The following is a 20,023-nucleotide window of genomic DNA, read 5'->3' as shown; positions in this document are numbered from 1 at the left end:
GGTGTAAATAATATTATATGAAAATATGAACAATATTCATGAAAATATATATTAAATATAATTCTATACAAACAGACCACAAGAGTCGCCCCCTGTTGGCTTCTCTGTAGAACTAACAGCTTCTTCCATCTTTTAAATACAGTCTCAGAAAAACTACTCAAACTATCGAGGACTCTGAAGATCAGCTGCTCATATTTATGAAGCAAAATCATTTTTAAAAATGAGAAATTTCTCAAAAATATGAATTTAAATTCAGACAAATATAAAAAATAAAGTCAGGCTGATCGTTCCCATCATGGCATATTTATTTCTGCATTAAACATGAGCAAAAAAACCTTTATAATAATTATAAAACACAGACTTCGGAACGAGCTGAAAGCAGCAGTCGATCATGCAGCTGTTAAAACGCCTCTGAAGCTTTGGCTGAAGCTGAACTGCTCCTGCAGAACATTTTTAAAATAGATCATTGGCTGCACTAAAGACTGAACAAATATGGCAAAAGTACAGCGTGGCGTCGCAGGATAGCACCTTTTTCTTCGCATTCGATCATTTTGGCACAATCATCCAATTCAAGAGAAAAACAGTCCTTTAAAAACAGGCTCCGCAGCATTTACAGTATGTACAGTCACCACAGTATAGACCGTGTGCAGCAGGGCATTTCTAATAGAAATATAAAGCCTTTATACATCCTTACACTCTAGCTTTTCACTCCTGTCAGGCACAACACTGAATAAGCTGCTGGCAGATGAGCTAAAGCAGAGAGCGACGATTGTTCCCGATGTCAAACTGTCTGTTATCGTGGCAACAAGCGAGTCATTATCACACGGAACAAGTGCAGCTCAGAGCGGGAGGCTCCCAGCCGAGCACGGACACGTGAAAGCAACACGACGGCACACGCTCAGCTCGCCTTCACTCGCTCGTTTTTGTGCTTCTTGTTTCGCCGCCTCCCTGTGGACGTTTGTTTCTTGGTGGTGAGTCTGTGTCTCCGTGGAGGTTGTGGGTCTCTCGGAGCCTTTTGGGCGTCGTTTTGCATCGATTTGGGACGTTTTGAAGCACTTTGCGGTCATTTTTGTTCAGTTGGGTCGAGATTAGGTTGCAACCCATTCACACAGAGACCAGAATACCATAGCTGTCAGATCAGGCCTCTTACAGAGAGTCTGACCTCGGAGTTCGTCTTAGTAAGATTTCCAGTTGAGCTGGTGGATGTTAAAAGGTCATGTGACATTTTCTCTGGTCTCCAGAGACCTTCATCTTCATAACGTGTGTTTCTGTAGCTCCCTTAAATGCAGCTGTGCAGCTGATGATGAGCCTTTGTACGTTCACGAGCAGAGCGAGCAGACTGCAGGCTGAAGCTCTGTGGAGAAACGCTTCTTCGGTCTATCTCAGTCGCCGTGGGCTCTCGGCTCGACCACGTTCGATTTGTCCAAAGGTTTCACGATCCAAACTTTGGACCTGTAAAAGGATTGCTGTGAAACTTTAGCTTCATATGTTAAATATTTATTTTCACCTACTTTGAGGTCATGTTTGAACACGAACATCTTTTGTCCTGTCTTCCTTCTCTTGCAGCAGATGGCCCCGCCCCTCCCTGAGCCTGCTTCTGCCGGAGGTTTCTTCCTGTTAAAAGGGAGTTTTTCCTTCCCACTGTCGCCAAAGTGCTCATAGGGGGTCATATGATTGTTGGGTTTTTCTCTGTATCTATTATTGTAGGATCTACTGAACAATATAAAGCGCCTTGTGGCGACTGTTGTTGTGATTTAGCGCTGTGTAAATAAAATTGAATTGAACCTTTAAAAAAATGAGTCAGGATCTGTAATTTGGGACAGATAGTTTGTAGAGTCTGTTTTCATTCATCTTTGATGCTGGATTGAACAAATATGACAAAAATATGCGTCGCCTAATCCAAACAGAACTGAATTCTGGAGTTTCCCGGTGGAACTGCCATTACAAATGTACGTATATTTTCAAGACCTACTCCACCTGCCGCTTCTGCCCTAAAGAATGTGATCACTCAGGCTAAAACATATTAAAAACACAATAATGTAGCATTTTTATGTACATTACAGCTCTTGCAGCATCCATTCTGCCAGTCAGCTGCCGATCCTCTGCTTGTCTCCAGCAGTTTTGGTGTTAAGGTGAGAGTTGGGGGGGGTTCTTGTATCGACTGCCAATCATGTGAAATGAGCTAGAAATCCCCTTTTCACAAGTCTTAATTGTTTTGCTAAGTTTATTTCTCGTATGAAAAGTTTTATATCACTACGTCTGTGAAGGTTGTCACCAGGTCACAGTCGTCTAAGGAGCTCGCACAGAAAAGCGACCGGCCTCCAGGTTTCTTAACGACGTTTCACCTCTGAGAGCAAACGGTGGAGAGTCCCACTACTTGTATGTTTAACATTTAACAGTTTTGGAGATATTCATATTCAAACATGGCCTCAGATTTCAAACTGCAAAAGAAGGTAAAAGCTGCTGGAAGTAAGTCTACAGAGTAATCTTTAAAATTCTATCTTGAAACATTTTTGATATATGAAGCTAAAATTTCACAACAAACATTTTGGTGCAGAAAGTGTTCCCAGAACCTGATGACTGAATGAGCCAAAGGCCACTGAAGGTTAAGACACGCTCACATGGCTCGTTTGGGTTTTCTTGAGTTTTTAGTGGAATTTTTGGGATATTTGATTTTCTGCCTTTTCACACCGATTGGCTGCTTTTGTTCTTCCAGCTGAATTTGGTGGCAGTAATTGTGACGTCACGGCTTTTCTGAATTCAGCGTGTCCCCTTGTTTGGCTGCACACCAGTGTCTTTCAGCAGCACAGGATTTGCACGTTACACATCAGGGTAGAATTCTGCGTTGACGTCAACGCTGTGCAGGACGCATTTCTGATCAGCCGCCGACATCCTGTTCAACACCTCAGCCGAGAGCGAGTAGCTGCTGCCGGACTTTTCCTCGAACCAGCTGTCCAACGCTCGCTTCCCGTCAAAGTTTGCGATGGGCGGTCCATTAACAGCCACGGTCAGCAGGTCGTTCATCTGTTCCAGAGTCAGCCGGGAGCGGTTGCTCTTGCACATTTTCTGCAGAGACCCTCGGCCCTTATCGCAGCAGGCCGTGGAGCTGGGCAGGACCCTGACAACCTGCACGATGCGGTTCAGCAGCGGGAAGCGTTGCTTGTACCTGCAGATGTGGCCGATCACCTCTTTAAAACCGTTCATACTGTAGTAGTCTGCTTTCAGATCCTTCCACTCCACCACCAGGCTGCCTCTGGCCTCTGTCTGGGAGACCTCCTGGGCCGCGGTGGGAATCAATTCCAGGTGGTTGAATATAATCTTGATTTCCTCGTCCCCGTAGGCTTGCAGGTCCTCGTGGTTGCTGGGCCAGGTGGACAGGTCCAGCACCTTGCAGGCTTTGGCAAATGAGCAGCTCTGCAGGTCCAACCTCTGAGACAGGATGCTTTGGCTCCTGTTGCAGATCTTTTCTCTGATGGACTGAAACTTGGACTCTGCAACGCGCAGGTTCTTCAAGGCAACTCCGTTAAAACTTTCTCTGAAATTTTCCTCAAACTCCTGCAGATATTCTCCAGGGCAGTCCACCAACTGGCCTATCTCCTGAATGGCCTCCTCTATCTTGGCTTCCACCTGCGACACCAGCAGGTACTCTCCCTGAAAGATGAAGGCCAATCGTGACAGGATAGCTATGATGTCAAGCAGGAAGTAGATGAGCTTCACTGACTGATAGTCCATGAGGAACTGGAGGAGGGTGAGCGCGATGGCCGCGGCGTCAGCCCTCTGTGTCTGGCTGCTGATCTCCTTAAGGTGTGCAACGACCTCCAGGTAATCCTTGATGAGCGCATTAAGGACGTTCGGTTCTCCTATGATCCAGCGTATGGCTCTGATGTCTCCTAGGAACTCCGTCTCCTCTGACAGTGTTGGCGCAGTGGATCGCAGTTCGGCCATCATGCGAGGGGAGTAGCGGTAAAAACTGAGAAGCTGTTTGAGGTTGTTTTCCAGGTCCTCCAGGCAGGAGAGCTCCTTTCCACTGATGGCATCCAGAACTTCCAGATGTGGTCGATGGATCATGATGGGAAGACAGAGGATCCAGGGAAAGGTTTTTTGGACAGCTATGTAAAGGTTTGCTCTCATTCCTGAAGAGATGTTGGTGCCGTCCACCCCCAAACCGACCACCAGCAAGTCCTGAAACCGGAGGCCTAGGACACCAAAGGCACGATCCATGACCTGGAGATACCCATCCACATTGGCCACGGTCAGTCTTTGCAAGGACAGGAACTCTGTGTTTGGGAAGCCCTCGTTGGTAACGAACTGGACGTAGACCGCCACCATGTCGGAGAAAAGGTCATCGTTTTGGGCGTCCATTATGACGCTCAGGAAGGGAGACAGACGCATTTTCTCTGCGAGATCCTCCTTCACAGCCCGGGCGATGTGGTGGATGAGGATCTGACAGTCGCCTTCATTCATGTACTGATCTACCACTTTGAGCTCGCACTTCTTCAGGAGCTCTGCCAGTGAACGGAGGTCGGAGAAGGGCCGCCCTTCTAGGGCCAGGTGGTACGCTGCATTGAAGAGAAGCATCATGTTCTTGCACATTTCCTCGGTCTTTTCTGGATGCATGCGCAGCTTGTACAGCTGCAGACACTTCTTGTGGAGGTTGCTCTGGCTGTGCAGCTTGATGGTGTGGATCTTGAACTGCTTGGAGCCGATAATGAAAGCTGAGGTGCGGGATGACTGGACGGTGTACTGGCGGCACACGTGGCACCACATCTCATTCAGGGTCGGCGAGTAACGGAGGAACCAGAACTTTTTCAGCCACTCCTGCTTGAAGCGTCGAATCCGTCTGCCTCCTGCGGAGGAAAGCTTTGACGAGTCCTCGGGAGAAATCACAAGATCTGCAGCAATGGACTCATCGGCAGAGTCCACGTCCTGCTCGTCTTCATCCAGAACCACCTGAGTGGGTGTCAAGGGCTCCATCCCTGCAAAGAGAAACTTATTCAACTTCTGAGAGTAACCAGCATTAAAGTCGCATCAAATGTCTAATATCATACAGAGTGAATGACTTTATCAAGCAGCTAAGCAGATTTCTGGGGCTGCACAGCTCATCTCAACATCTCAACTGTTCTGCTCTAAAGTGGGGAGCATCAAAGTGAGCGCTGCAAAACCATTAGACAGGATTCACACGTGCTTCAGAGCACTCCTCGCGTTTGGCAGATATCTTTGCTGTCATGATCGTCATAGTAGAACCACTCCACAGCTCACAGGACAGCCAGCTCCTCAGGACGGCACTCGGCTGTATGTTCATTAACATTTCTGACAGAAGACAGAGGCGGCGGCCTCGGCACCAACCATCAGCTGAGCTAGCGGTCTGTGACGACCACGCAACAGGCTGACAAACTGCAGCAGCTAGCAGCAGTGCTGGCACGTTTGAATAAACTGTCTGGCATCACAATCTGTATGAAATCACTGAACTGAACCAAGAACCGTCTAGAACAAAGGTCCCCAACCCTTTTTGCACCACGGACCGGTTTATGTCCGACAATATTTTCACGGGCTGGCCCGGTACCAAACGACTCGCGGCCCGGTACCAAACGACTCGCAGCCCGGTACCAAACGACTCACAGCCCGGTACCAAACGACTCGTGGACCGGTACCAAACGACTCACAGCCCGGTACCAAACGACTCGCGGCCCGGTACCAAACGACTCGCAGCCCGGTACCAAACGACTCGCAGCCCGGTACCAAACGACTCGTGGACCGGTACCAAACGACTCGTGGACCGGTACCAAACGACTCGCAGCCCGGTACCGGTCTAGAAAACTTTCTTCAACTTTCTGTCCCAACGAAGAGTTTTTACTCCTTTCAGTGGTGAACTTGGGCTCTGCGGACTTCAGGGTGGCTCCTGCAGCAACACACATCGCTGATCGGTTGAGTTTTCTCTCATTCACACTCACCAGACACTTTATTAGGTACACTTAAATGCATTACTGAGGTCAGTGGGCGGTATGCACTGATCTGTATTCAGTTCCCTGTATTAGACTGCATTTTACTTGCCAGGTGTTCCTAATAAAGTGGCTGATGTGTGCAAAAGTCTGCACGTATTAACTAATGTGACTAATCTTTATGGGACTGTGGTGGAAACAAACAGCCAAACGAACCTTCAGAGTCTTTTTTGTGTGAATGTGGCTTCAGATGGTGATCGAAACAAACACACCTGCCAGACTGCACGTCAAACACAGCCACACTGCAGAGCAGTAACACCGCTGTGCTGCAGAGAGCATCTGCCCTCCTGGTCTCTCACATACCTTGAAAATCCTCGATGGGGCCTTGCTCGGGGTGCGGTGGGGCCTGATCGCGTTGGGGTTGAGTCTGTTCGGACGTCGCCGGAGCAGCAGCGTCCCCCTGTTCTCCTCGGAGACGGGACAGCTCCTCCTCCAGTTCCAGGATCCTCCTCTTCAGCTTCACACAGTTGGGGCAGAAGGAGGTGGAGGGTTTCTCTATGCTCTGGTTCTCCTCCTCCTTCTCTTCCACCTTCAGGTTGGGAACGCCAAAGCTGCTCTCGGAGGAATCAAACCCCGAAACCAGGGCTGGTACTTTATACTCGCTGGTTTGGCCAGACCGGAACCTGAATTTACCAGAGTCCTCCAAAGAAGCTTCTAGGACGTCTTTGAAGATGAGGTCGATCTTCTTTCTCTTGGCCGGAGGCTGGCCGTCGGACTCTTCGCTCAGCTGTTTGCTCAGTTTGCCCTGCAGAGCTGACTGCAGGCACGGGGACTTGAAGTCTTTGCCAGGACCTGAAAGAAAACCGTTTTTGAGGTATTTAAAGCCCCTAAAAGTGGGTTCAAAGTGCTCTACAGGTGACAAAGTGATCCACAGAAAGACTCCAGCACCCAGGAGAGCAACAGTGGAACAGCGCTTTTAAAACTCATCATATATTTTCAGTGACTGTGTCTCCTGTTACCTGCTCTAATATTTCACCCGAGTGCCTCCTCACCTGTGTCCAGGTTGCGGTCGATGCTCTCCTGAGAAACGCAGTGAAGTCGTCTGATGTAATTGTCGCTGTACCAGACCCTCAGCTTCTCTCCGGCCGCCAGCGCCCGGCAGACTCTGAAGTAGATGTTTTTACCGTGCTGAAACGCTGTGAGGTTCCTGTCGCTCTCCTCCGACGAGGTCCGCACGTACCTGGTCAGAGACAGAAAAGCCGAGGGTCGTTTCTCCAGGACTGTCATGGATCAGTCTGACCTCTGAGATGTAACTCAGTAACTCCTGCAAATCAGATTTACTCCCACTAAGAGTTCAAAAGTTCACAAATCTATGTGGTTTTAATGAGGTGATGAATGCGTTGCCAAGAACCCACCCCCTAGAAACCTTTTGTTCTGATTGGCCAGCTTTCAGAAGCCCGGAGAGCGGCGTTGCTGTATGATGGTGTGTTAGAGCTACTGTTAGTAACTAAATAGAAAAAATTGTAGCTGTAAATTTAAAAAGAAATTAAAGAGAAAAAAAGAGATGTGTGAAAAGTTGTTGGCTCGTTAGAAGAGAACCCGTCTGTACAACTGAAACAAACGCCGTCAGTGATGGATGACGTTAACCTCTGACTAAAGTTCACCTCATCCAGTTGGCTTTGGTCTCATCGCTGCCATCGATGGACTGGTAAGTGTTGTGCACATCAACAATCTGAAAACGGGAAAGCAAACAGATTCAGACGTGGCCTGTCCCGGAACAAAAAGAAAGTAATTGTATACTGGTTGTAAACTGGTTGTACACTGGTGTCTGTGGCGAGCTTACGATCCATGAAAAGAATCCTGAGGATCTGTCCTTGGACACCAGCTCTCCCTCATATGGCCCAAACAGCGCCCCCTTGGGGTAGATTGCGTCCACGCAGCGAACATCTACCTCGTCTCCCTCGCTGAACACCTCTAAACCCGACGGGACCGTGAGCGCCGCCCTGTTGGCCGTCCCCGGGGCTGCGTGCGTGTCCCGGATGAACAGCGGGGGCCCGTGAGACGGACACTCCTTCTGGAAATAGTCCTGACACTCCTCACAGACTGAAGGACAAACCCAGCAGATAAAGGTTATCTCCAAATCTTCTTCTTTAATAACAGATTATTACTTTAGAAAGATTTGAGGTCTGAAGAAAATCCTGAGATACGGATGTTGTTGAACCAGAGCAGAAGTGCAAATAATGACATCATCAAATCAGGTGTGGACAAAGAGAAAATCCAACAAACTCAGTGAAGTCCCAGAAAGTTGATTCTGTTCATCTGGACGTAGCGTCACGAAACCGACCTCACAGCACGTCGCTCGTCAGTGGTGCTGGTGTCAGTTATTATGCACATGTTCTGTTTATAAGGTTGGAGACCTGCAGTCAGCTGAGACTGAAGAAGTCACCTGATGATGATGAAACGTTTCTCCCACTGGAAACGTCCAGATGAACATAATCAGCCTTTTGGGATTTCCTTACCTGGGTGATCGAGCACGCATCGAGACGTCTCAGTGAAGATCGAAAAGCAGAACTGTAGATTTACAAGTTTCTCTGAGCCGTTTCTGAACAAGGTTCAAGATCACACAAGTACAAGTTACTCAGATCTGTCCCCACTGAGGTCTGGGAGAAGACCCAGACTGTCCCCCTCAGATGAGAGGAAACTGGTTAGGATGTTCAGGAACATAGCCTGCCATTGGACTAGAATCTGCTGGAACACCAGTGTCACTTCCACAGTGAAGCCAGTCTCACATCTCCATGGACTGACCAAGAAAGAAGCTCCTGCTCCAAAATCAACGAGCTCAACTGAAATTTGCAGCTGCCCACGTGAAAGAGCCAAACGGCCTCTGGAGAAAAGTTTGATGGTCAGACGAGACAAAGATGGAGCTGATTGGAGGAGCAAAGGTGAGGCTTTCAACCCTGAGAACACTGCAGCTGTGAAGCATGGTGGTGGTAGCATCACGCTCTGGGCTGTTTTATCCAGACAGGATTAAGTCAGAAGACTGCTGATGGTGTCTGATCGCAACTTGCTAAGTGACCAAATATTACATAGGGTCTGTATATATTTGAGCCTATACGTGTACTTTGGACCAGAGAAACTTGTTCTTTAAAGTCTTTAAAGCTGTACAATCCAAAAAAACTGTTCAAAGAAATGATTAAAAGCCCAAAATGATCCTGACATTCACGTCCATCATGAGAGGACAGAAAGTTTTTACCAAATCTTTGAGTGTTTGAGGTAAAATGGTAAAAATGGTAAATGGCCTGTATTTATATAGCGCTTTAATAGTCCTAAGGACACCAAAGCGCTTTACATATCCAGTCATCCACCCATTCACACACAGGTGATGGCAAGCTACATTGTAGCCACAGCCACCCTGGGGCGCACTGACAGAGGCGAGGCTGCCCGACACTGGCGCCACCGGGCCCTCTGACCACCACCAGTAGGCAACGGGTGAAGTGTCTTGCCCAAGGACACAACGACCGAAACTGTCCAAGCCGGGGCTCGAACCGGCAACCTTCCGATTACAAGGCGAACTCCCAACTCTTGAGCCACGATCGCCCGTCCAAGGAGGTAAAACGTTTGTGACCGGCAGCACAATCAGAGGCTTTTCTAACACGTTATGATAGAATCAGACCACTGAACAAACACACGTGTGCAGGAAACGCACGAGCAGCTCCACGTTTCAGCGTGATAATGACGACATGTTAGGGCTCAGACCGCGAGCACGTGCCTGGAAACATTAAAATATTCATTATTCAATCAGCCACATAAAGCTCTAGGGACAAATCAGGGAGCAGACGTGAAGCTTACACCAGAGGTCCAGCGAGTTCTCGCTCATGGTGGAACCATGATGGTGAAATCCGGTCCGTCGTCCACTTCACGCCCGTCTGTGGAAAATAAACACAGCCGTTAGAGCGTCACGGGAGGCGCTCGTCGCTCTCGCAGCACGTTCAGTTTATTAGATATTCATACTTGTATTTCTCTTCAGAAACTGAGGCTCCGTTTTTCAGAATCAGGGACAGGTGAAGGTCACAGGTATGAGCTCTCAGACTGAAACATGGTTTAAGCGTTTCTTTTTATCTTTCACGTTTCTCCACACCATCTGCGTTTCATCAAAGAGCTGCAGGAGTCCCACGCACCGTCGCTCCGTCAGCGAGCACGGGAATCATTCTGGATCCAAATGTTCATTTCATACCAAAACAAAAGCTCATTTCCTGGAATCGTTTTCTAATAATAAGAGAAAAAAACAGAAACTTAAGCTGGACAAACAGCTCGTGCCTCAGACTTGACCTCTGAGGCATTATCCCGGTGACTGGGGTAAAGCTCAGGGGAAAATGTGAATTTTTGAGAATAAAGTTAAAAAAAGAAAAAAATTGGGTATGCTTGACTTCTCAAGACTAACCTGGAAAGACGTTTGCATATTTGGACTGCTGGGAATATTATCTATGTAACGGTATTGCTCCAAACATTTTTCATGGAACCCAATAATGATTTTCAGCGAATTTTCCTAACATCTCTGACCCAGCTGCTGATTTATTTTTTTAGCCTGAGCGCTGCTGATACACCTAAACGTCCCAGTTATACTGTCACAAAACAAACACAGAAGCTCGCTTACAGAAGCTGGCCAATCAGACGAAAGTGGTCTGTTAGAGAATACAGGAGCAGGGCCAGTGTAACACAAAGAAGGATTATTCTGAACAGCGAATCATGCAAAGCTGCAGAGCCTGCAGTAAACACTCTGAAGGGTCCTGCTGCTGCTTCATGCATCCCATAATAACCCTGCTACAGCCACACTCTACCTGGAAAGATAACAGTCAATCACCTGCGTGATAAGAACACGGGATTATCTGATTGAGATACAAAGCAGCTGTGGGTGTGATCAGGTATTGATCTACGGCATCGATCAGGTACAGATGCCGGGGATCAGTGTGTGGGTTTCGGACGGATCTGCCCCTCCGTGGCTTCACGAAGCTCCGACAAAGAAACTCTGAACGTGCGCTGCGAGCTCCATGGACACGTGAACGCCGCAGACTAAAGTTGCCTTTAACTTTGCGCAGGTTAGCGGCCGACAGGGGCGGATTACCGCAGAGAGCGCGTTCGGGCTCGGATCTGCGCCACGCTTTCTCTGCTTCAGTCTGCAGGCAGCTGGCAATCTGCCTGCAGTTTTCGGAAGCCATTTTCACTGGCCACAGTGGCCACCGACACGGACCCACCTTCGTGCAGACACGCAGCGGGGACTGGGAGCCTCTCCCCGGGATGAACCGCGCTCTCTGCCCCCTCCCCCGTCCGCTGGCTCCGCCGCTGCCCGCAGATCACAAGTTTGGCGTTAATTTTTGCACCGACTCAGTCGCCTCCCCCGAGCTGTGACCACCATTTTTTATCACAGGAAATGACATGGAAAAACGGAAGAAAGCAAGTGCGCAAAAATTAAAGTTCACCGAATGCCTGCGGAGGCTGGAGGCCGGGAGAGGAGGCGGGCAGGCGGCTTTGGGTGCAGCTCAGTCCGCCTGTCAGCGCTCATCCCCGGCCAGCTGCAGGCTGCAGACCCGCCGAGGATCCCGGGCTCACCGGGTCACCACACACACACACACACACACACACAAACACACACACACACTGAATTCCCTTTCTTAAGCGAAGGACAAATATATTTTTTTAAATGCAACTTCACCGCCTCCGTCACTGGGACATTTCTGTCTCGTGGAAGGATCGATACAGCTGATCAGCTGTGAGACACACTGATGACAAAACTGATCAGCGTACAGAAACAAGGCCGACAGTTTCAGGCTCAGAAATCACTCGTGGTTCATCATTTCCATCGGCCCTCCCCATAAGTGACACTTGGTACGTTCCAGCTGGGCTGAAAGATGCTGAGGTTTCCTTCATTTATTTACAGACATTAGAAAAATGTCCACCTCCATCACTGGCCTCCACCCCTTCCTCAGTCACTCCAACCCTCTGCACGTCCTCCTTCACCACATCCATGAACCTCCTCCGAGGCCCTCCTCTTCTCCATCTTCATCATCCTTTGTCTAATAAATCCAGTCTCCCTCTGCACATGCTGACCTCCACCGTCTGCAAACCATTCATCGCTGACACTGGTCTCCACCCTGCCTGCACTCCCTTCTTCACCTGCCTGTGGATGGTTGACCTCCACCTTCCAGCCGTCCTTTCTTATGCTTTCTCTGGATCCACAGAGACACAGAGCAGCTCCTCCTGAGCTTCTCTAAGCGTCTGATGGATGGAGGCTTGTTGGTGTTTTGGTGCCCCGGTCAGGCGGGTTGGCTCCTCAGGTCTTCAACACCTCCAGCGGCATTAACCCTCCACCTCCGACAGGGGGCGCCACTTAGCCACGTCTCATCTTTTAGTGCAGTTACACATTCGTGCGAACATTTGCCGGTTTGTTCAGCCTGATATGGAAAAAGTTCGATCGTGTTTTTAGCAGTTTGTTCCGCCGCGTCCACGAGGCTCGGGGTAAATGTCTGCGGAGCTCAGTGAACGCGGCACACGCGGTACAACAGGTGTGTGCGGTTTTACTGAACAAATGATACAAAATGGACAGTTTACCGCAGGAGCACAGACGGTGTGAAACAGGCGGCAAAGGGAGAAAAAAAAAAGCAAATCCATAGCAGAGGATGGTTTCGATCCATCGACCTCTGGGTTATGGGCCCAGCACGCTTCCGCTGCGCCACTCTGCTGCTTGTGAGAGAGAGGCCTCACGGGTCTGTATATAAAGACCACGCACCACGACTCTCATATCTGATTGGTGCTTTTCTCCTTTGACGGGTTTCAGATACAGGAGTTTAGTTTTTAGGGTTTGGCCAGTTCGCCACACGCTTCAGTCCGGGAAGCACACGGGCACAGTGCCGCGGAAATTCGACGACAAACGACAGGAAGTCATCTTCGTTGTTTAAAATCGGACTCGGGATTCAGTCAGAGCTGAACTCTCGTATTTTTACATTGTGTGTGACGAGCACCTTCCTTTGTGTCCGATCTCCAGCGAGAATACCCGATCAGGCTCCCGATTAGAAATGAGAAAAAAGCAAAACATTTTCATCTTTCCTCACATCCACAGCGATGGCTTTGTGTTTGAGTCTCAGACAGCAGCTCCTAATCGGCTAATTTACTTTGACATTTTTCATAGAGACAGGAAAAATAAAGGCTGTACGCCTTCTCTTCATCTCACCACTCCGCACATACCTGGTAAAAAACATACGAAAATCTAACATACATAATTCAAAAGCTACGAAACGAATCAAATTAAAAGGCAAAAACGATTTAAAAAAAGGAAAAATATTCTCATTTATAATACAGGGGCCGGCGGTTTTATTGTTAGGGACTATACAAACATTTGTTCCTAATGAATGTGGCTTTTTTCTTAAAAACAAAATCTTAAACAGCCCGAGAAATAAATAGGCAGGCACCACACGGTCTGCTTTTCACAATTTATTAACAAAATGATAAAATAAATAAATACAAATTGATCAAATGCTCCTAATATCAACTCCTCCCCATGTTCCCTACAGTATTTCCTAAACACTGCATACAAAGAATTCATCACAGAAGAGGCTCAATACAGAGGTAAGAATCCCACCAGACCAGTCACAATGTCAGGCCAACAGAAGACACATCTGGAACAGAAGTCAAAAAAATAAACACATTCCTTTCCAAAATCATTATGAAAAAATACAAACAATTATACAAATATTCAGATTGTGTAATTACCAATTTACACATTATTCAGCACACCAGGTGAACTTTTTCTTTATTCATATCGCTACAATGCATCTCACCAAATGGAAGATAAAAAAAGACTTTTCTTTGTTTTTTCTTTTTTTGAACTTTTCTTTTTTTTGCACTCAAACACACCCAGATGGAATCAGCTGTGGATGAGGTAAGAAGCTGCAGGTGTACGTTTGGGTCCAGACAGATGGGCGGGCGGGCACGAGAGATTAATGACGTCATGTACCGACAGAATACTAGAAGGCCACAATCATGACTTGATCGTTTTAAAACTGATACAACTTAAAAGTCAGAGCAAACTACCTCGCAGGAACGACCCCCCAGCACAGTCTTTTTTATTTTTTAATGCATGAGCGGTTAATGTGACCACAGGCGGGAATGCACGAGCGCGATGCCAACGCAGGAAAACGACATCCGTATGATATGCAGAGACTAAATGTATGTTCTCAGTGTTCTTTGGATAAGTTCACCCGGACGGCTCAGAGAAATCGAAACTGAGAAGCAATTTAGAGAGAGCCTTCCTCCCCGAACCCTCGCAGCTCTGCTGGGATCCCAACAGTCGGCACGCCACATCAGCCAAATCAAGACTACAACAAAGAACCTAAACCCATGGATGTATTCAGAGAGCTGACGCAGGGCAGACACTCAGGCCTAACGCATGCCTCCTTCCCCCCACAGATCTCCTGCTCTGTAGCCCGGCATCACCTAAACCTCGGCCAAGCCATGAATCAAACAGTCATTGAACAAAGCAGAACCAATCAGAGCAGCGATTTCTCTGAAAACCTGCCAGGAAAAGAGTTAACCCACGAGCCAGACAAAGCTAGGACTACTTTTTCGATGATCTTCCTCCTGCGTTCCACTGACAAGGTGCTGATGAGGTCAAAGTTGGGGTAACTTCCCAGAAAGAAACTAGCGGCGGACACAATCCGTCGACTGCGTTCATGTTTGAACCAAGCGCTGGTCAAACTTGGGGTGACGTTACTCCAAATCCACAGGCTACTTCTACCAATCACCGGTAAGCGTTCTGCGGTAGGACCGCCCCACAAACGGCACCGTGTCAGTGGAGAACAGGTGTCCAGTTCTTCTTCATACATCCATGGAAAAACCTTCTGATTCTGAAGAAACCCGTTGAACGCGGATGGTCGCTGCAACGTTTAACACCTAAACGGCGTGCTCTGGCATCCGTGTCTGCCAGAACGCCCAAAGAAAAGAAAGTGACTCGAGTTTCACATGAAAACGTAAAAATCAAAGCAGATGCATATCAAAAAAACGTTTCGACACGTCTATTATCAAAGTTTGCATAAGAAGGCATGCGCTCCACTGCCGCCGCTGCACTGACAGATGCTGTTAATCGGGTCAAAGTTTGATCATGCCAGACGCCTCATGTGACCTGATTTAGCAAACTCGGGCGTTATCTGAAGCCAAAGAAGAACCAGAACAGTGCAGAGGCAACGACGGACCTTTCAAAATAAAACGAACGCGAGTCCAGCCAGGAAATCCGGGGAACTGGGATTCACGCCTGCGCTCTGCGTCGCTGACCGATCCCGGTCCGATAATACTGGTCAAATCAAAAAGTGCATCACAACACAGCTCCGAGCGGGTCATCATCATCATCGTCGGGAAAACCCCGACTGCTTCTCACCAAACGACCTCTGACCTTCGCGTCTGCACAGGTGTTTTTTTTCTCCGAATGTAAAAGTTAATCACAGAAAAAAACTAAAATAAAACACATTTAAGGCAACTCCTCTATTAAACATCAACAAAACACTATGCGGTCGATTTCAAACGGCATCATATATGAAATGTAGATTTAACTTGCATCGACTACTGGCAGCCTGAGGTGGAGGGACCGAGTTTGTGCTCCGGAGTTTGGGGGGAGCTCCTGGGACGGGGGACCGGAGGGTCATACGGAGGGGTTAGTAAGGTTCTACAAGTCACAGTGCAAGTCAAGAGACAAATATTATCTGCTGTTTGAAGAAAGGCACTCGAGGTACCTACTGTACAGAGGGAGAGGTCCAGTCTGACTGGAACACAAGTTCGGGCTCTTTGAAAGAAAACCTTGTTGAGACTCGATGACTACTCTGCTCTACCTATGAGTGAACACAGCCTCGTGTGATGAAGAACGCCGACAAACAACAAAACACACAACGAATGATACTCAGAGGGACCCGGGGACACGTTAGTTGCCTTTTTCTTTTCTTTTTTTTTGTTAGAGTTGCATCTCTGGCTCTTCTTTCCTGTCTGTGTTCGAATGGCCGAGCTCTTCATTCAGACCGACGGCATAAAACGCGACACGGCGGCCAAACGCATGGAAACGTTTCTGTGGGATCTTCTGAATGAAGGCGGTCTGTATACGAGAACACCGGGTGTCAGATATGCCGACATGGTCGTAGTGATATGAAGTTAACAGTCACCCGCAGTCGCCCTGCGGCGTGTTCACCTCTGCGGTCACCGCCACGTGCACGTCGCTAAACGCCTTCTATCTGCACTCCAGAGACTGTACAGGTGTTAGCAGGAAAGTCCAACTACTGACGTTTCATCAGTAAGCAACACAGGCTGAAACACGCGGCCACCTTCACGTGTTCCTCATCCTCCTCTGCTGCTGGGCCTACCCCGCACCTACAGGGTATCACAGCCACTCACAGCAGAGCTCCTGACCTGCCTCAGTCACACACGTCCAGTGTGCTGCTTGGATGCTTTGGAGCTGGCCGTGTCACTTTGGCGCTCCAACGCATCGTTTTGAATTCCCGACTCAAAGGCCACAAAATCTTTTTTACTGCTCGAGGTCATCGCTCGACTTCTCGACCAGCTGCAAAGAACAGAGCAGCGATATGGAGCTCTGCATCCAGCGGCTCTATTCCCAGCGAACGTGCACGATGACAGAAAACAAACGGCGTCGGCAGTCAGGGGTGAAGACGCCGCCGGGCGACTGAAACCTGGGCAACGATGCTCCAAAACAGCTCAAAGAAAGAAAGCGACAGAAATTCCAGCACAACCAGAGGCGCCGTCATTGCCTCGCTCCCAACAAGAAGCCAGCAGTGATCGGCTCAGCAGACCCACCTGAACCGACAGCCACAAACGACAGCGTCGCGCTTCGGCCACACAGAAAGAAAAGAGACGCACATGTCTGACCGCGAGGGGACGAAGGCGCTTCTCGGGCCGCTCCTCCCAAAAACAGGAACTACGCACGTCAGACAGAGGTTTGTGTGTCCTCCGAGAAAAATATTGGCAATGTGGGGGATAAGTCACATCACAACAAAGAGATGCATACTCTGTTTAATTCCATATTAACATACAAAAAGCTCTTCAGCACTTCTTTGTAATGCAGCAAGCTTGTGCTTTAATCTCAGGATTATCGTCCTTTGAGATCCGTCGGAAGGAGCAGCTTCGTACGACAAATCCCTCCGTTTGAAGGAAAAAAGTTCCTTTAATGTTATTGTTTAGTAAGCTCTCCTGTCTCAATCTGGGGACTTCCAATTTCTGAAATGGTAGCATCTAAATATCTTACAACGCCGGTGATTTGATCTTTCGATACAGTAAGTGGACTTGTCCCTGCTGAATTTGGGTACGTCGTTTTGGCAGTTCAGGATTCAACAGAAACGCACACGATGCAAAGACGACCGCTTCAAAAAGAGGACTCCTTTGTGTGTGGATAATGCCAGTCCAGCAGGTTCAGGAACAGAAAGCACTTATTCTGAAGAAGACTAGGAAGACCTGAATATCTTTTCCTATAAAAAAGAAACACAGCCCAGATATAGTTTGTGTGTGTTGACATTGCAATATTGCAATTTCACATTTAGTGCTCACAGTTGACACACTTGACTCACGAATGAAAACTCAATCACTACACTTGACCGACACCACTGAAAACATCTGTTCGGCTACCGAGCCTGTTCGACCTCGTCCTTTGTACCTGCCGAACGCGCCGCTCGGCGTCTTTGCTGCCTGAGCTCAGGTGGGAGGAGATGGGGAGAGGATGGGCCGTTTGGTTACCGGGTGACTGGGAGTGGGAATAATGTAGGGATTCTGGATCGCTTGGGAAGTCTTTCCAAAGGCGTCAGTGTGCTTCAACAGAGCTTTTCTTGCGACGATGTCGAGGCCTTTGAGGTTTCTGCAATAATGTGTATTGTTCTCGGACCTGGGCAGGTGAGCCCGGGTTTACACCACCAGGTGTACGTGTGGTTTGATGAGCGGACATGCTGCCAATCAGTCTCATCTGGAAAGTCAGACCCGTCACCTTCAAGGCAGCCGCATGCTTCAAAGCGCCAACCGCCGTCTTTAAAAAGACGATGTCTGAGGAGGGTCTCTGGCTGATATCGAAGGTTATCAGTCTAAGGTATGATTTTCAGAGCTGTTAGCGGTAATCAACTTTGAGGACGGACTGAAAATCCCATTTTCAGCCTTTTATCTTTCGCTCCCTTCAACAGTTGTTTGTACCCAGCTGTCGGGTACCTGGGTTAAGGTAAGTTAGGCCGCTCAGCGTGAGTGGTGTTGGCTAACGCATCATTTTCTCTGCAAAGTTCACCGTAATTCACAGACTGTTTGCATCTGCAGCGCCTGTGGTTGGTACCACTCTGTGTTTGAAGCAAACTGAAGCCTTTTCACAGTGAAGGGGTGAAGGTATGCACGGGTTTCTCTCCTCACCGAAGAGATCCGGAGGTCGGCCGGGCGAGGATCGTACGATTGGGAAGGTCGGGACGGATGGTTAAGGTTCAGGGTCGTTCACATTAAGTTCGTTGGGACGAGGGCACGAACAGGTTCATTTATCACAACACTGCTTTAGACCAGTAACCCCTGACAGATGTTTGGTTCCACGTTCTCGGCGTTCTTCGTACCCATGTGAACCGTCTCCCCACCTCGCAGGGAACAGGGGCCACTGTAACAGGCACACACTGGTGTGATGATGAGTTAAATCTCCCTTTGAGCATTCCCACCATGACGTCTATCACTAATTGGCATGATGACACTGGTGCGCACGCCTTCCTGTACCCCAGCTCAGTGGGTGGAACAGCCTACGTCTTCCCAGAGTCACGTGACTTGGGCTGTATATCTACCATTGACACAGTCTGACAATACAATGCAAACAAACAACATTTATACAGATTGGCAACTTCAGGGCACCACACGGTGCAAGCAAGAGTCTTTTTTTTAATATATATGTTTGAATTCCCCGACTGAAGAGACGCCGCGTTACTTTTTATTGTCCAAACTGCTGACGAGAGCTGGCAAAGAATGCTGGGAGGGTTCTGAGGTTTTGCTGTTGTTGGTGTTGCTGCCATCGCTTCCGGTGATCTCCTCCTGTTTCTTCTCCGCCGGCGTCTCTGGGGGGTTGACGGCAGTCGTCTTGTTCTCAGAGCCGGTGGCGGCGTTGGCGCCATGGCCTCCACCGGGGCTCCGATCGGGACGGGCTGGCTCGGCTGTGCCGTTGGTGGTGGCGACGGCCGAAGAAGCGGGAACGTTAGCTGCCGCGGCCACCTCAGTCTCAGGCTTGGCTACGATCTCCGCCTGGAGACCAGTCCCCGTGTTAGCCCCTCCCCCCGGCCCCGCCTTTCCGTCCGCCCCCACGCCGGTGCCGCTATCTGCCGTTAGGACTGTGCTGTCGGGCTGGCCGGAGGTGTCTCCGCCCGTCTGGTGGCTCCCCGCGGCTCCGTGCTCCTCGGGCTTGCTCCCTTCGGTGATGACGCTGGCCAAGGAGCTCCCCGCCTTCACCTTCTCCGCCGAGTTGACTTTGGGCAGAGCTTCAGAGCTGACCGCGGCCTCAGCCCTGTCCGGGACTCTCATGTCTTTGCCCTCCGTCTCTGCCAGAGCCTGGTTGAAGTTGAAGGCTTGGATGAGGCGAATCAGGTGTTTGACTTTGTCCAGGGAGAGCTGCATCTCCTTCTGGCGGGCCAGGATGGTGTTTTTGGTCTCCATGCATTTCTGAAAAAATGAAAACAGGCTTTAGTTTCATCTCCTCAAATAAAGAGAGCAGTGACAATTCACAGAAGCTGAAGTTGGTGGCAGGCATTTAACTGCAACAACAGTAAAAATCCCTGTGACTGTGACGGCCGCGTGGACGAGCGTCTGTCCTGGAACTGTGCTCGTTTACGGCACACAGTCCTGCTCGTCACTACAGCTACTGGAATTTCACGTGAAGCCGGAGAAGAGCTCTAAAACAATACAGTTACAGTACGACGAGCTGCAGAATTCAGGTTTCACTGTCCTGGTCTTATTTTTATCGCTTACCAGCCCGACTCAGCATCCCTGAGGCAGATCGCTCAAGACCTGACAGGTAATTATTAGAGATGGACCGATCTGATATT

At 48.9% G+C, this 20,023-nt stretch overlaps 2 protein-coding genes across 6 annotated transcripts in view; both read right to left on the bottom strand.

Annotated features, from left to right (window-relative positions):
• Nucleotides 1-281: 281 nt before the first annotated feature.
• prdm11 (PR domain containing 11) lies at nucleotides 282-11,527 on the bottom strand. 2 transcript variants are annotated; one of them, XM_063477485.1, is made up of 8 exons: nucleotides 11,192-11,527; nucleotides 9,951-10,205; nucleotides 9,789-9,865; nucleotides 7,783-8,042; nucleotides 7,604-7,671; nucleotides 6,992-7,179; nucleotides 6,303-6,791; nucleotides 282-4,976 (listed from the first exon to the last, which is right to left on the bottom strand). In XM_063477485.1, exons 3-8 carry the CDS (start codon nucleotides 9,814-9,816, stop codon nucleotides 2,821-2,823), a joined length of 3,189 nt encoding a protein of 1,062 aa, XP_063333555.1. In that variant the 5' UTR covers nucleotides 9,817-9,865; nucleotides 9,951-10,205; nucleotides 11,192-11,527; the 3' UTR covers nucleotides 282-2,820. The 2 variants fall into 2 exon arrangements, with proteins under 2 accessions (XP_063333555.1, XP_063333558.1); XM_063477488.1 differs by lacking the exon at nucleotides 9,951-10,205.
• A 1,884-nt stretch (nucleotides 11,528-13,411) lies between these two features.
• The window catches only part of phf21ab (PHD finger protein 21Ab), a 29,109-nt gene continuing 22,497 nt past the window's right edge, over nucleotides 13,412-20,023 (bottom strand). For all 4 annotated transcript variants that reach the window (XM_063477490.1, XM_063477489.1, XM_063477491.1 and 1 more), the window contains one exon: nucleotides 13,412-19,640. In XM_063477490.1, coding sequence (XP_063333560.1) covers nucleotides 18,912-19,640 — 729 coding nt within the window. In that variant the 3' untranslated portion in view covers nucleotides 13,412-18,911. The remainder of the gene's footprint in view (nucleotides 19,641-20,023) is intronic.

This window comes from Pelmatolapia mariae, linkage group LG7, assembly GCF_036321145.2.
Source record: "Pelmatolapia mariae isolate MD_Pm_ZW linkage group LG7, Pm_UMD_F_2, whole genome shotgun sequence".
Taxonomy (NCBI): Eukaryota; Metazoa; Chordata; class Actinopteri; order Cichliformes; family Cichlidae; genus Pelmatolapia; species Pelmatolapia mariae.
The sequence above is the reverse complement of the archived record's forward strand: the minus strand, read 5'-3'. Positions and strand labels throughout refer to the sequence as shown.

What these genes read in the sequence shown, in the direction of transcription:
- prdm11 (XM_063477485.1), bottom strand. Translation starts at nt 9,816, where the DNA reads ATGAGCGAGAACTCGCTGGACCTCTGGT. An exon ending in GAACTCGCTGGACCTCTGGT is followed by an intron (nt 8,043 to 9,788) that starts GTAAGCTTCACG and finishes TTTGTCCTTCAG; the next exon opens with TCTGTGAGGAGTGTCAGGAC. An exon ending in CGACCGCAACCTGGACACAG is followed by an intron (nt 6,792 to 6,991) that starts GTGAGGAGGCAC and finishes GTTTTCTTTCAG; the next exon opens with GTCCTGGCAAAGACTTCAAG.